At 34.0% G+C, this 17,182-nt stretch overlaps 2 protein-coding genes across 4 annotated transcripts; one reads left to right on the top strand and one right to left on the bottom strand.

Annotated features, from left to right (window-relative positions):
- The first annotated feature begins 7,719 nt into the window (after window positions 1–7,719).
- On the top strand, window positions 7,720–15,060 carry LOC133308189 (probable aldo-keto reductase 2). 3 transcript variants are annotated; one of them, XM_061508802.1, is made up of 6 exons: window positions 7,720–7,735; window positions 8,648–8,850; window positions 9,027–9,227; window positions 10,826–10,998; window positions 11,123–11,225; window positions 14,287–15,060. In XM_061508802.1, the coding sequence occupies exons 1-6, from the start codon at window positions 7,720–7,722 to the stop codon at window positions 14,626–14,628; spliced, it is 1,038 nt and encodes a 345-aa protein (XP_061364786.1). In that variant the 3' UTR covers window positions 14,629–15,060. The 3 variants fall into 3 exon arrangements, with proteins under 3 accessions (XP_061364786.1, XP_061364787.1, XP_061364780.1); XM_061508803.1 differs by lacking the exon at window positions 7,720–7,735 and having other exon boundaries at window positions 8,511–8,850; window positions 11,123–11,183; XM_061508796.1 differs by lacking the exon at window positions 7,720–7,735 and having other exon boundaries at window positions 8,511–8,850.
- Window positions 15,061–16,414: 1,354 nt separating this feature from the next.
- Window positions 16,415–16,753, bottom strand: LOC133308171 (uncharacterized). The gene has a single exon (XM_061508777.1). The coding sequence runs from the start codon at window positions 16,751–16,753 to the stop codon at window positions 16,415–16,417; it is 339 nt and encodes a 112-aa protein (XP_061364761.1).
- Between the last annotated feature and the right edge of the window lie 429 nt (window positions 16,754–17,182).

Here is a 17,182-nt window from a genome sequence, read left to right as displayed (position 1 = left end):
CACATAAAAGCAGTCTACCGAACTAAAGATGAAACCACACATGAACCAAAGAAATCAGTGATATATAGTAATGCATAAGTACAGTCATCCATAAACACATCTCAAACGCATAGATAGGGATTCACATGCTATGATGGTGGAGTATAAGTAGGCCATGGTCTGGAACGTGCATCACGTTCAGGGTTCGACATCTCTGTGGGCTGCCTATGCATCTCTGTGGGCATCTGGCTAGGCATCTCTGTGGGCATCTGCTGGTCTGCTCAATGGAGTAAATGCCATAGTGGGCCACATGGGTGGTCTATAAACACCAACGTCGTGGCCCACCTGCTGGGATGTCATATGACTGGTGCTCCGTGGTCGTCGACGAAAAATACCCTCCTTCGCATGAGGTGGTACATTTATCTCTGGATCAGGTACCTCAGCTAATAGCCCGGATGGTACAATTGGGCTAGGCTCTGCAACACGGCCGAATTCTCCCTCTGCACGCAGTAACTGCTCACACACCTCTTGCACCTGACGTTCATCGCGCTGAGCACTCATCTGGGGAGTTTGCATCCACCATATCCACTCTACTCCATCAACCTGTGTCACGAAACATAGTGATTTATTAAATTTAACATGACTACACAATACCATTAATCAAAATTACAAAACTACGATTGCAAGAACAAGCACATATACGTACAACATGGCCTAATTTTGCGACCTGCCTCGTCATGAACCGTCGAGTGTGACTGAAGTACCAGGTCATGTACTCAGAGTTTGGGGACATGATACCCTCCCAGGCTTCGCCTGTCTCAATACGCTCATGTCTAGTGTTCCACAAATGTATGTGGGGGGCCATCTTCGCTTCCCAATTTTCAGTGATCTTACCACGTAACGTAAGATCATGTGCACCTCTCAACCGACCAGCAGGTCTAGGGATGTGTTGATGCTTGCCAAATTGCCGCATGCAACGGTCAGGCTGGTGCATCTCGACAACGTGGAAGGCGAGTACAGGTGTAACAGCCCTCCACAAGTTCTGCGTGTGAGGATTTGCCCCGAGAAACTCATAGCCAACCTCCTTATATGGCTCCCAGACAACCTATAAGAAGCAAATATTTGTAAGCCACAGAACACGATATAATAGGATGCAAATAAAAACCAACAAAATTAATCATTCGTACCGTGTTTCTTCCCATTTGATCAAGCTCAATCCGATAATCCTTCAGGTGAAATTGGTGTCGCCGCGATACGACATTGTTAAACCTACAAAACATAATACAACAAACCACACTAATGAATGATAGGCAAATGATACAAAAAAATTTAAAATGATGGTGAAAGCAAATGTTATAGTGTACCGTCGTCCATAGTGATCGACTGGGTCACTTGGTAGGGGAATAGGCGGTGCTATGGTAGGGAATCTGCTCCACGCCCATATCTGCAACAACAACGTACATCCCCCAATATCACTGGCCCCTGAAGATGTTGCCTGACATAGTTCACGAAAAAGTACTGCGAGTACCGCAGATCCCCAACTATACATACTGGTATCCTCAAAGTCCCTATCTAATAATTGAATGTACCGACAAGCGACTACTGAACTTGACTTGTCACACAGCAAAAAACCTCCGAAGAGACGCATAAGATAGGCACGAGTGTACCTAATTTGTCCCTCGTGTATAGCCGAATCCGCAGCCCATTGACCCCAATGTTGAGTCAACCAACCCATCTTAAGGTTCCCATATTGTAAATCAGCTGCAAGTGGAGATATTCCCATGTACTGCGTGATTACGTCCGCCCAGTTCCCATGGGTGTAGCCAGAAACCACCCGACCCTCAGTGCGTAAACCTAAAATGGCCTCAACATCCTGTAAAGTGACAGACATCTCTCCAATAGGCATGTGAAATGTGTGAGTCTCTGGCCGCCACCTCTCAACCAGTGCAGTAATCAGCCTATGGTCAATCTGCCAACAATCATTTAAGTAAAAAAATATAAAGGTTGTTATTATTGGTAACTTGTAATAAACAAAATAAAATTCATAACTGAAACATACCGGTAATCTTCTCATGCGAGCCGCATGCCAGAAACCTGCACGCATCAAATGCTGCTGCAGGTCTTGGGGGATGTCATCTGGGTTATGCACACCCCTAATTCCCCTACCCTCTGAGGCTCGTCTAACTCTCAGAGACTTTAAATGTCCCTCATTCCACACCACCTGCGATCTGTGACATTGCTGCACATCTTCATCCAGTACACCCCACTATTTCAGACCAGGGTCAATGCGAGGTTGATGACTAGCCATTTAACTAACAACAATTTGCAAAATTTATCAATAAATATAGGGACTACATAATTAAGCTACTATTACAATTACTATTTAATAAAATATGACTGCAAATATAATTACAACAACATATCGGAAATAATTACAATGTATTTACTACTGTATATTGTCGAAGTTATTAATTTTGGCAAATATACAGTAATTAAATGACTGGAACATTGTAATGTTAATAAATAATTTTGTATAAAAGATTTAATTGCATGTATTTAACTAATTCAATAAATTGTAATGACTATTTAATTACTTTTTTAGTTGTTACTAATTTGAGCTAATATGTTTTTTTTTGAAGGTTTTATTCATTAACATGTAAACTGCAATTATATATTTATTCAAACAATTATTACGATTCCCATAAATAAAAATTGTAATAATTATAAATATATTAAATCAAAATTACTATTTCAGATTCATGTTTATAATTTTCAATGTTAAAAACTTAGTTTCCTAACATGGATTATAAAGCATTGTAAATTTAAATATGATTACTATTAATTAAAACACTAATTAAAATTACTACATAATTATTACATTAATTACTGTTTTCCAAAAGCCAAATTACATTGATTACTAATTATGTTAGGAATAATTTTTTGATGCCTAAGGTTTCCAAAAATATTTTTCCTCATTAATGCAAAATATTTGAAAAGGGAAATTAATAACATTACAACAATACTACTAATTACATAATTTGCTTAATATTAGTAATTAATTTATTAATTAGGCAAAACAAATGAGCCAGTTTTTACTAATTAAAACAAATTTACTAATTACTAAAACAACCATTTCATTTTATGGATATAATGTTGGGGCTACATCAGTTTCCTTTCATGCCACCTTATTTTTGTTTTAATTATCAAAACAATTTAAGAACACATATATCTCTCCAAATGAATACACCACATGCAACATTCATTAATTAAAAAACACATGCAAAAAAAATACCACATGCAACACCAAACGGTGGTCCCCGAACAAAAAAAACCACCAAACCTGTGGTCCCTTAAAAAAAACAAACTAGATCCACCTATAAATAATGCAGATACACAACACCATAACCCCTAAAAAATAATACTACACAGATATAAAAAAATCAAGATAATATAAGCAACACTCTACCTGTGGTCCAGAGAGTACTAAACGGGAAAGGGGAAAAATGAGAACGTGCACACTTTGCTCCAGCTGAGGTGCCAACGGACTGGAGAAGAAAATTTGGCCAACGAAAATTTGTTTCCCACAATTGCTCCACAACCGAGTTACGAAAATGGACGAACCGGGTAAGAGAGGAGAGAAGAAGACGGTTTGAAGGGGTGCGCAGGGATAAGGTGCAAATGAGTGAGAGACGTCAAGGCACGTGGCGGATGACAGTGTGTCAACTCATACGGCGGGACTCAAATGAGTCAGACCAAATGGCGGGATAGATGCAGACATCCTATGTGGCTCCTGATCACGTCGTTGTATGTGGCGGGACTGGTCACGTCAGTCAACCCTACGTGTTTGACTGCTCTACTCTCGTCAATCTTTACAGATGTGTTTCAGCGTGGAGATACTTTTGCAAATTAACACTAGTACGGAATTTTTGCCGAAGTTTGCATTTTGCATGCAGTTTTGGAGCTACCCAGAACATCTTCTCCCACACATTTGTCATATGGAAGATTCAATTCATCTATATATGTAACATAACTTTGTTCTGAACCAACCACCTTGTGTTCACTCACAAGGCTCGTGCAACTATCTGCCATATCATTTCTTTCTTGGATTTTAGAAAGAAAGCATACAATTTCATTTTCAATCTTGTTAGTGCTAGTATATTAAAATCATTCTCTGTCCCATGACTTTTGAATATGCTGACATTGCACAACTCCTTAACAATATAAAGGAGAGTAGGTATACTATGTATTTAATTATTTACGGATATAATAGATTAAGAATCTTAATGATCGCCAATACGAACCACTATTTTGTTACTGTTGATCATGGCTAACCACCATCTACCCACTATTTTTTTATGTTCTTTGTATTGTTCTAAATGATTAAAAGAATCTTATTAAGCTTATTTTAGCTGTGTTAATCAAATGGGTAGGGTATACTTAAAAGTATACTGGGATGCAATTTTCTTTTATGACTTTTTTGTGTGTGTAATATTAGTAAATTTTAAGGGTGACAGGTGTAATTCACTCAAAATATTAGCATTGATTTTTCTTTTTGGGATAAAACAGGCCCAAAGAAAACTACATGTTTACCAAAAAAACAAAAAAGGAAAATACATGGCACTTACTCTGGGTGTTGTACATAACATCATGAATTAGACCCCAGTCTAAGACCTTTCGGTGCGCCCCAAATTTCAACCACCAAAGCATTTATCTTCCAATCCTTATTTTAGGAGCTCCTTTTGGTTATTCAAAAAAAAAAATTGTGGGATATGGGTGAAAATAATTATAAAAGTGAGGGTAGTATAAAAATATTACTTTTTGTCATATTTGATAAATGATAAATGATATACCGAGTGCTCATTATAACAGGAGTACCAAAAATATTTTGGTATTTCATAGTGTAAATTGTGACTTCATCCATCCCAATGCGGGTAGATTCCATCTGACATTAATGGTTTGGCATTTACCATAGGTTGTTTAGATCACCTTGATCTGGTTTGGAGTGACTGATAAAATATTTATAAAAAAGCTCCTTATTCTTCCACTGCCTCAGTAGGTAATTGTAATTATTGTAATTTATAAAAGGAAAAAATATTTCTACAGCCACTTTAGATAAGGTTATCTACAGCTATCCCTTTTTAACTAAGTACGACCGGTCGTACTTAGTTATAACAATAAAGCTGCTCTATTTTTCTCTCTGCTCAGACAATGTCAACTGACGTGGCGGAGAGAGAAAATGCACTTTTAATGTACGACCGGTCGTACTTTGTTAAAAAGGGTAGCTGTAGACAATCTTATCTAAAGTGGCTGCAGAAATGTTTTCCCTTTATAAAATGGTACTTTTGTATATTTATAATATAATCTAATGTGTATTTAAATGTTCATTTCAGTGTATCTCCAAGTGTTTTTTTTTAATGTGGTGGTTAAAAATTAAAAGACAATGATATAAATTCGATTTGAGGGTTTTCTAAAATCATACGAGATGTAAAGAGGAGGTATATCAAAGCACCCTTGTTCCGTGCAGAACTAGGATCCAACTGTAGCTGCTGGATTTTACACCACTAGCATTCTCAAAGTGACATGGTTGCACACTTTACCTTACGAATTATTACATATTTAAAAGTGTTTACCTTTAAATCAAATATTTATTTATTTGTTAAAAAAATCATTTATAAATAACATTGAGGATATAGTTTCTCATGTTGTATAGAATAATTTATTTCGTGTAATACATAAAAAAGTAGACGAGATTCACTTTTTTTTCTCTCTTTTCCTTCGTAAACCTTTTTTTTCTCTCTTTTTTCCTTATTAGATCTCACCTATTTTTTTATATGTCTCGTGATATATGAGAAACTATATTCATTCCTTATACATTCAGATGACATACTCGATAAGACATTATAATATTGATAGGTTTAGTGGTGAGGGATTTGATACTTTATTCAATTCCCACTATTGAATAAAAAACGAACAACTTCAAAAATCCCCTCTAAGTTTCTTCTTGAATCACTTTTTGAATCATTTACACCAAATTTCTTTATCACTTACCTCTAACTTATTTTTCCATCCAAAAATAAAGTTAACAAAGTTAATTTTTTTGAAAAATACCTTAACTACCGTTAAAATAAAACAGAAAAAATGAACCATGACTTGTGTCATCTTATCTATCTTTATCTGATATGTCGTAGTCTTCTTCTTTGTCATTATAGAGGAAGAGAGAAGACGTAAAATACAACATTAGCTTTTTTCTGCTATTTTTTTTTAAGGGTAACTTTGATATTTTTAAAAAAATTATCTCTGATAACATTAGTTTTTCGATGAAAAATCAAGTTAGAGCATAAGTGATAAAGAAATTTCTTAGGATATATAATAATCAAAAATTTATGAAGAGAATAAGTGATTAAAAGAAGGTGTTTTTTAAATTTTCCCTAAAAAGAAATGACATACTCGATGACGATCTAAATTCACACAAAATATTAAACCTATGACCTGCTCAGAAATAGACAAGACAAATCTGACAATATGATAAGGGAAAAGTGTAGTGTGTGTCATTTTAAAGGATATAAAATTGTGTCATTTTAACATTGTTGTAAAACCCGGCCCGACCCGAAACCCAGCGACCCGGTCATTGGACCGGTCCGGGTCAAGCATTGGACTAGTCATGCATCGACCCAGTCAAAATCTGGCCAAACCCAGTCAAAACCGGTGACCCGGTCGGGTCATGCATTTTCTAAAAAAAAAAAATCAAAAGATCAAAATTGTTTCATCTTATTAGAAAAAATGTAGAACTCATTGTAATTTTTTTTTATAATTTTATTTGCTAGTATACACTTCTACAATGACATCAAATTTCAGTTTCCAATACTGAAGCAATTTGCGAAATAATAAATTAAGAGAATGTGACATATGTTATTTTAATGTAGTTGAATTTGAAAAACATGAGTTCAATGTCATTGAGAGGTATCTTTATGGGGATTCTGAGTTGCAATTTAAATTGACATAGCAATAGCATGCATTTTTATTTATTTATGCTTCATGTTTTTCAGCTTATTTAGTGAACCTTGTTTAATTCATTTTAGATATAAAAAATATAATTGAATTTATATGTTCATATTTATATATTTTTTTACATATCTATATATATTCGGGTCAACGGTCCGACCACCCAGTAATCCATTACCCCGATCGGGTCGATGCTCGGGTCGGATTTAATAACACTGCATTTTAAGTGAGAGAAAGAGATAGAAAGAGAGAGAGAGTGTACAAAAAAAGATAAAGATGTGGGTCCACCTCTTTATAAAAGTAAAATGATATAAGTTGTGTCATTTAAAAAGACAAATATTTTTCTCATATGATAATCATAGTTTTACAAACCTAGAATAGTGTAGTCGGCATACTACAAGGAACCGAAGACTTGATAATCATAGTTTACAAACCTTGAATACTGTGGTTGGCAGAATACAAGGAACCCTAGACTTATTTTAATAAATAAATAAAAATTGAATCTTATAATCAGATATACGTAGCTCTGATATCAAATGAAGAAGATAATTTTTAACTCATTAATTAAACCCAAGAGCATGAATGAGAAAATGTTAATGCATGGAGGACTAATATAATTTTAGGGTTTAGTGTTAGTCATTTTAAATGACACAACTTTGTGTCATTTTTAATGAAACTACGTTATTTTGGTGTGTTTATTCATTTTCTCTAATTTATAAAATTAGAAATAAAAACAAAATGGAGGAGAGAGAATGTAAAAACTTACCAAAACGACGTAATTTCATTAAAAATGACATAACTTTGTGTCATTTAAAATGACAAACATTTTTTCCATAATTTTAAATATGTGGAGAGTTATTGTTAAGTAATTTTGAATGTTTGTTAAAAATTATATTATATTTTCTTGATTGAGAAAATTATATTAGATTTTACTTTTTTTTATTAATATCATTGCATTTTTTTGTTATTTTCTTATTGACTCTTGTAATTTTGAATGTTTGTTTAAAATTCATATGATTTTTTAAAATCTTATAAATCCGTATTATCCTTTCAAATCTTATAAATTCTATTAAAATTCTTTAAATTCAATCTTATGAAATCTTGATTGTAAAAAATGTCTTTTAAAAAAATCTTTAAAGTCCGTCCAATTCTAAATATTCTTTTTAAATCTATGAAAAAATTTATCTCAAAAAAATCTTTCAAAATTCTAATCCAATACAGCCCATTACTTTTTCGATGGAAAATCAAGTTAAAGGATAAGTGATAAAGAAATTTGAAGTTATGATATAATAATTAAAATTTTATGAAGTGAATAAGTGATTATGAGAAGGTATTTTTTAAATTTTCCGTAAAAAAAAATGACATACTCGATGACGATCTAAATTCACACAAAATGACATACTCGATGACGATCTAAACAAAAATGACATACTCGATGACCTGCTCAGAGATAGACAAGACAAATCCGACAATAAGATAATCATAGTTTTACAAACCTAGAATAGTGTAGTCGGCAGACTACAAGGAAACGAAGACTTGTATTCACTATCTGGCCTTATATAGTACTAATAACCATTAGGGATTCGTACATATAAACTAAATATAGTGGAATCTGATTTGGGATAAAGGGTAGTGAAAGCACATCACAACGCTGCAATGGCAAAAGTGGGTAGAATGAAGCTGGGATCACAAGGCTTGGAGGTGTCCTTGCAGGGTCTTGGCTGCATGGGCATGTCTGCTTTCTATGGCCCTCCTAAGCCAGAACCTGACATGATTGCTCTTATTCACCATGCCATAGAAAGTGGTGTCACATTTCTTGACACCGCTGACGTCTATGGCCCTCACACCAATGAAATCCTTCTTGGAAAGGTTCCGACTTTAAGTTTGATTCAGCTACCCTTTTCGATTTTCTTTTGATTCTTATGTCTTGTTTGATATGATAATTGTGGGTTTGAATTATGTTACAATTTGCTTTGACATGTGCTTTGAGCATGCATATGATCATATGATATGATGAAGTGTGCATGTATGAAATTGTTGGACAGGCTCTGAAGGGAGGGGTGAGAGAGAAGGCTGAATTGGCTACAAAGTTTGGAGCCTATTTTGCTGAAGGGAAAATAGAGATCCGTGGTGATCCAGCATATGTGAGAGCTGCTTGTGAGGGAAGCTTGAAGAGACTTGGTATCGATTGCATTGATCTCTATTACCAACATCGTGTTGATACTCGTGTGCCAATTGAAGTCACGGTTCGATCCTTTCTCTATTCTTTGGTTTTGTCTTTTGAGTTTTGACTCTCTTCTTTTCTTTATATATCAACATATTTGGCACCTTCTTGTTAACAAATGTGGTTGTGTTCCTGGGTTCTGGAGATTCAGAAAAAGTTTGATTTGGTAATGTTTTCAGTAACTTGAACAGAGTACTATGAAGCTTATAGTTTACTCAGGAAATTAGATATTTTCCCTGACATATTGATTGGAACTTGGAACATTGTTTAAACTTGATGCTGATTCTTCCCTGTTTTACACTTTCGAAATTTTAATTGGATTAATTTTTTTCATATTTTATATCTTACACGTATATAAAAGCGCATGAGATCCACGTAAGGCCAGGTGAATTATGAGATTTTTTTCCCGTGCTAAATGTTTTACTAGAATTATTCTTTTATATATATATATATAGTGAGGAGGGATATATTTACAAACTACATTATGTTTTCCTGAGAGAACATTAGGATACACTATGTTCTTCCGGGAGTACATAGTATAATTTGTAAAAAAAATCTGTAAACGAATCTTTCCTCGTGTATATATATATATATATATATGTGTGTGTGTCTGTGTGCTGGATTTTTGTGAATCTAAACTGCTAGAAAAATATAATGGCATGTGTTGAACACAATGTGAATACTTATTCTACACAATTTGTCTTAAAGTTTTGGGTTGTAACATGGTATCGAACCCATGTAATGTAGTTGGTCTCGCTTAGCCCATCCATGGTGGTCCCCTACCATGGACTCCCCCTGGACTCGTCTCACAGTGGTATCAGAACCGGGTTGTGCTCGAACTAGCCTGATGACTAGCTAGGAGACGGATTGAGTACTTGAAGAGGAGTGAGAAAAAGAAAATATGAGCACCCCACACTTTTATATATATGTAGGAGATAAATTATTTATCTCCTATAATATGATAAACCTTATTCCCAAAATATTGATTGGAACACTCTTTATAACTCAAGTTGATTTTTCCTTGCTTTACACTTACTGTGGAATTTTAATGAGTTTAATGTCTATCATATTATATAAGATAAAATTATTTTTTACAGATATAAAAGTATGTGAGGTCCTGCTTTCTTTTTCTTTCTCTTCTTTTTACATGATTTCATATGAGCTCCACATACTTTTATATATGTGTAAGAAATAAATTTATTTCTTATAGCATAATAAAGATTAAACTCACTATTAATATAAGAACATTCTTATTTGCACAAGATGAATTTTGTAATACTATAAGTACATACGATCTAATTATATGATTGATTAGATGCATTTGGATTCAAATCACCTGTCACACTTCCTATCTCGCCCTTTTAAATGACAACACTTCACTCTCTCTTAGTTGTTATTTTTTTAGTGAGGTATTATTTTTCAATTATTTGAGGAACAGAGAATGGGACATGTGATTTGATTTCGATACATGGGATGAATGTCGGTAGTTAATTTCAAAATTCATTTTTTCATGTGTTTCACTTTCATGAGCCATAGTTTGCCAGATGATAAAATTTTATATTGGTGTATAACTAGACAATGTATGATGACTTCAACTTTTCCTTTTTCTTCTGTTGTAAGATCGGAGAGCTTAAAAAACTTGTTGAGGAAGGCAAAATCAAATATATTGGTCTGTCTGAGGCCTCAGCTTCAACAATCAGAAGAGCACATGCAGTTCATCCAATAACAGCTGTCCAGTTGGAGTGGTCGCTATGGACAAGAGATATGGAGGAAGAAATAGTTCCAACTTGCAGGTGTGATTTAATTTAGGAACATTATGTTTTGCTTTCCAACATTTCTCTTTTGTAGGACTTCCATAAATCTGAAATGATAATGATGTGAGGTCTAACATTATGACTTTTAAAATTTCCTTGTCAGGGAACTTGGTATTGGAATCGTTGCATATAGTCCTCTTGGGCGAGGATTCCTTTCATCAGGAGCAAAGTTAATTGAGAATATGTCACAGGATGACCTCCGGCAGGTTTGTGGAAATGCATGCTATTACTCAAATTCATGTCGATTACTTGTGCATTTTCATAATCAACTCTCTTAGCACTATTTCTAGGCCCTTGAATGTCAGTCACTTCGCCAGTAAATATTGTGAATATGTAATAGTAATGTGTAAATTGCTGCTGGTGAGAACACAGTTGAAACTCTAAACAATAAACAGGACCTGACCTATCATGTGTGCTTCCCTTTGTTTGGTTTTCCAAAGGGATATAAGTATATGCAGAAATAGCTTCGGCCCACCATGCACATGATGACAACTACTGCAAAAGTTCTTAATTGTTTGATTGTGCATTTTCATCATAAGTCTAGAGCCTAAGAAATAAGTCAAATAACCAAGTGAAGTAAATGCAGAAAATAAAATACTCATGCTTCAAGCCTTAACAAAAGCCTAACATAAATCTTCCACAACCTATTGAGATTTCCTCGAAACATTTCTTTTCATAGAGTTGGTATTGATTTATTCTGTTAGACGTTAGTACAAAAAAATGCTTATTTATATCAAAGCTGGTCACTGGTTTTCCCCTGTTATTTTAATGCCCGGTCACTTGCAGGATTAATGACTATCCTTACGCACTAACACGAGACTTTTCAGCATGTTTTATCCTCACTCACACTTTTTGGAAAACTTTCCAAGAGTTCACCTATCCCAAAATTGCTCCAAGTCAAGCACGCTTAACTTTGGAGTTCTTTCATTATGCGTTATCGAGAAGTAGATGCATCTTGTTAGTATAGGCAGTACAAATTAATTCTTATAAGCTATCCTCAACTGTGCAGTCTCATACCTGTCCAGTCTTTAGAATCCCTCTCTTTCAGGTGTCGATTCAATTCAATTCAATTCATTCATGTACCTCCGTTGGAAGCCTGCCAGTAGCCGCTCCTTATCTGTGCCCTTTCGCACCGGCGATCACTCCTCGTACTCATCAGCACCTGGGATGTTGTAGATACTTTTGAGGCTGCATTCGTCCAGTGAACTTACTGTCTTTTCCAATGTTATTAAAATCGGCTCAGTCATTAACCCGGTCGAGGTACTAGGTCACTTGTTCAACCGCATGACCCGGTAATTATATACAATTTTATAATTTAATTAAAAAATTATAAACATACTTAAATATCTAAAAAAATGATAAAAATTTCAAATATTTTGATATAAAAAATAATAAATCACATATTATTATCTAATAAAAAATCAAACGAAAATATAATGATCGTGATACAGGGCTTTAGGTTTAGAAAGCGACATCTCTAACTATAAATTAATTCAAAATTTTTTGCATAGTACATAATTGAGATAATATTAGTGTTGTAGATACATAACTTATGTAAGTCAATAAGTTAAAAAATATTCAAATATGTCCATTATGATTTTTTTTGAAAAAAAACATTTGGAATTTTTTACTTTTTTGAGACCGGGCCGGGTCACCGGTTAACCGACCGGGGTCACCGGTTTTTATGAAAATCGTCGGGTCGCACCGGTTTTAATGCATGGCCGGTCCATTGCTTCAATTGGATTGGTTATATAATCGATTTACCAGTTTACGGATCGGTCCGATTTTAATAACACCGATGACCGTATCTAGCAGTGGCTAGAATCACGTGACAACTGTCCTCATTTAGAGATTGGGTTTTGAGATTTTTGTAAAAAAAGTTACAATTACTAGCTTCTCAAAAAAAGCAGAAAACGGATTATTTTTAAGATTCTGATTTATTTAAAAATATTATCCGTTTCTTTTATTAATTAAAAAACAACTTTCTTCCAAATTAAGCTCAAAAAAATACATTCAAGTCCTCCGTTATTGCTCTTCATCCCTCACTACTTTTGATCAGTGTTATTAAATTCGATCTGGGCATCGACTCGGTTGGAGTACTGGTCGAGCATCGATCTGGTTGGGGTACTGAGTCACTGGATAGTCAGATCGATGGGTCACTGGTCGGACCGGTTAACCCGGATATATATAAATATTATATATAAAAAATATATATAAATATGAACATATAAATTCAATTGTATTCTCCATATCTAAAATGAATTAAACAAGGTTCACTAAATAAGCTCAAAAACATGAAATATAAATAAATAAAAATGCACGCTATTACGATGTCAATTTAAATTGCAACTCAGAATCTCCATAAACATACTTCTCAATAAACATTGCACTCATATTTTTTAAATTCAACTACATTAAAATGACATATGTCATATTCTCTTTATTTATTATTCAACAAATTGCTTCAGTATTGAAAGCTGAAATTTGAAGTCATTGTAGAAGAGTATACTAGCAAACAAAATTATAAAAAGTCTTTAAAATGAATTCTACATTTTTTTCTAACTAGATGAAACAATTTTGATTTTTTAGTTTTTTTTTTAAATGCATGATCTGACGGGGTCACGGGTCACTGGGTCATCGGTTTTGACCAGGTTTTGCCAGTTTTGTTCGAGTTTTGATCGAGTTTGACCGGATCGATGTATGACCGATCTAATACTTAACCCGAACCAGTCCAATGACCGGTTCGCCAGGTTCCGGGTTCCGGGTCGACCCGTTCGGGTCGGGCCAGATTTTACAAGAGTGGTCTTTTCTCTTCCTATAATTAACCTTTTCGTCCTAAACTGAGATCTGGACTTTGAGGGGAGATACTGAATGACCAAACACAAATTTAAAAGAAAAAAAGAAAAACAAAAATAAAGAATAGAATATGAATGAAAACATTAGATGGCTTGAAGAGAAGGTAAAGATGGTGTATCTTTCATCATTTGGATCCTTTGCTTCATGCATACATCATTTTCTCTGTAGTACATTGGGTAGACTGCACAATAGTGTGACCAAAGGAACAAAAAAAAAACTGAGAAATATATAATAATACATATGATTTTATAAGATGATATGGCCTATTGTTGCTTCCCTTGATCCTACCTGAAATCGTGGATCTTACTATTTATGGGAATCAGGGAAATTGTCTTATTATCTTTTTAAATGTCCATCATTGGTACCTAAATATAATCTTATGTGTATGTATTTAAATCTGTTGTGTTGTAGTATCTGCCTAGATTTCAACCTGAAAACATGGAGCACAATAAGACTATATTTGAGAGGGTTAATGAACTTGCTGCAAAGAAGGGATGTACTCCATCTCAGCTTGCGTTGGCCTGGGTTCATCACCAAGGAAAAGACGTGTGCCCTATACCTGGAACAACAAAAATTGAGAACTTCAATCAAAATATTGCCGCTTTATCTGTCAAATTAACACTGGAAGAAATGGCAGAACTTGAGTCCTTTGTTGCTGAAGATGCTGTTAAGGGTGATAGATACGCGGATACTACACCTTCATGGAAGGAATGTGATACTCCACCACTTTCTTCTTGGAAAGATGCACAATGAAGTGCATTGCTTAATGCTTATAATAGTGTACCTTAAGTATTTGCTGCTGCTACCTTGAGAAACAGATAGGCAAGAGGGGCATGCCTACCCTTTTGAAAGGAATTTGGCTGAATAAACCTTTCTAGTTTCTAGCAGTTGATGTGTCTTTTTATGTGTGTTGAACTCTATTGCAGATATCTTTTATTTGTGGTTATTCTTTCGTCACAAATTCCTACGTTGGAAGTAAATTTCGTCACAAATTCCTGTGTCACAAATTTATTTGTGACGAAATTTGATTATTTGTGTCGAAAATTGTCATTTGTGACAAAATTTATGACGAATTTTTTCGTCACAAATAAACTTTTTTCTTGTAGTATATAATGATTAAGGGATGTATGAGTCATTTGCTTAGTCAATCGGATGTGGCACAATTGTGGAAGTGTGGCAAGCCTTGTGAGCATTGAGATGATCCACTCATTAGCTACAGGGGGTCATATATAAATAAAGTGTACTAGAAGATTGTGCATATTGTGAGTGATTTAGTATTCAGACGTACTTAATGGTTACAATCTTATTTCTTTTATAAATATTTAATCTCTTTTATTTATTTTTAAATTATTATTAGATTAAAATCAAATAAATAGTTATAAAATAATATCAAATACGAATGGTTTATTTAATTTTTATCCATCAATAATAAAAACAATTATAAGAAAAAAAAGTTCTAAATATAACCTCCTTAGATTAGATAAAATTTCTCTTTTATTTCTTCTTTGATAGGTATTAAATAAGTGAGACTATCAAGTTTGTGGGAAATTATTAAAAAAATAATTACAAATACTATTATAACAAAATCATGTAAAGTTTTAAACTAAGATATCCATGTCACTCTAATCAACTTCTATTAACATTGAATCTGCACGAATTCTTATGAATACACGTTTTTCTCCTTTTATTGTCATTATATGTGAAATTTTTATATTAAAAAACTACATTAAATTATCATTTTTACTAATATTGAGACTTACATAAGCGTAGAAAAAAAAGTATAAACTAGTTTGTAAACTCAATTAGCATCGACTCAAATGCCTAAGAGTATTGTACCCCAAAAAAAATGCTTAAGAGTAAAGTATCATTACATGATTAATGAAAATTATTAGAAAGAATGAGGGGACGTTTGGTAAAGGAAAAAAAAATTATCCGAGAATCACGATAATATTATCGAAAAAATTATTTGGTAAGTCAAAATATTTCCGAAAATATTGGGTTAATTTTCTTGATGCTATGTCTGGTTGTGTTAAATTTTTCCTTGTCATGAGAATCCTAGAAAAACCCCATGAAGCTGTATTCTTGTATGGTATTCTCAGAAAATTTTACACACAAAATAAAATTTGGAAAAAATCATATATCCGAAAAAAATTTAGAAATCTCGTACAAAATGTGAGTAAATAAGATTACCACTCTCAATTTTTAAGAGAATCATAAAAAAACCTTTTAACAAACGCCATACCATAAACTATGTTTATGGATTTAACTGATTCCAATGAGACCCAAAAGTTCGTGGAATATGTATACATTTTTCCTCATGATTTTTGTTTGTAGCAATGGCACTAGCTTTCTTATTCATAAAGCATGCATTTTCTTCCTTTTCTGTGTTCCTTCCAACCAATCATAATTGATCAAGAAGCAGAGAAGTCTTCTCTAACCATCGTGTAAAGAGCAAGAAAAGATGCTTGATGCAAGATCATTTGCTAAATTAAATTAGTACAAGACCACGATGTGAATTTCAAAATTTTCTTGAATTCATTTAAGGGCTTCCATCTCTACATTTATCTAAATCCTCTTTAAGCTTTTCAATTGTGTTGTCCTTCTCATGTATTATTTCTAAGAGCCTCATATTCTCTTCTTTGAGTGCCTCAAACTGGCAAATTATCCCTGCAATCTGAGCTTCAATGGCCTCATCACTTAACTCAAAGACACTCTCCACAACTCTAATGACACGCCATAAACTCACTACAACCAATAAACCACCACCTTTCCTCTCCACAAAGGCTTCCAAAAATAAAGCCCCAATGGCCACAACTCCATCCATAACATACCCTGGATGCTTGAAGAATGAATAGCCTAACCCCACTAGCATAGCCATTGTCTTTGCTGAAAGAAGACTAAGAATACCAATTCCTATCCAATGGAAACACAGTTCTGCTCTGTTCATTTTTCTCTCACATGAAACTAAAGAGGAAGATAGCTCAAGAATTGTGATGATGAGGTCTACAATGAGCAACGAGATTGAGAACACACGAATCCATGTTGATTCTAGGAAATTGGTCAAAAGGGTACGCCATGGTGCTCTATTGAGATCTTGTTGGCTGGATTTGGTAAAAAGAAGCAACCATCTTTGTCTTCTCTTCCATGATTTTCTTAGACTTTGAATAGATGAATCCAATATTTGCATGGAAAAAGAATTGGTGGGAGTTTGTGTTTGATTGGTTTCTGAGAAAACTTGGATGGATTTCAAGCTGTTCATTGATGAGAAGTGAAAAGTTGCAGATTTGGTGACAAGGGTTGCTGGTTT

Source organism: Gastrolobium bilobum, unplaced genomic scaffold (assembly GCF_033153095.1).
Source record: "Gastrolobium bilobum isolate Gb01-03AN ecotype WA unplaced genomic scaffold, APGP_CSIRO_Gbil_v1 utg4171, whole genome shotgun sequence".
Lineage (NCBI taxonomy): Eukaryota > Viridiplantae > Streptophyta > Magnoliopsida > Fabales > Fabaceae > Gastrolobium > Gastrolobium bilobum.
This window is presented reverse-complemented; position numbering and strand designations above follow the sequence as displayed.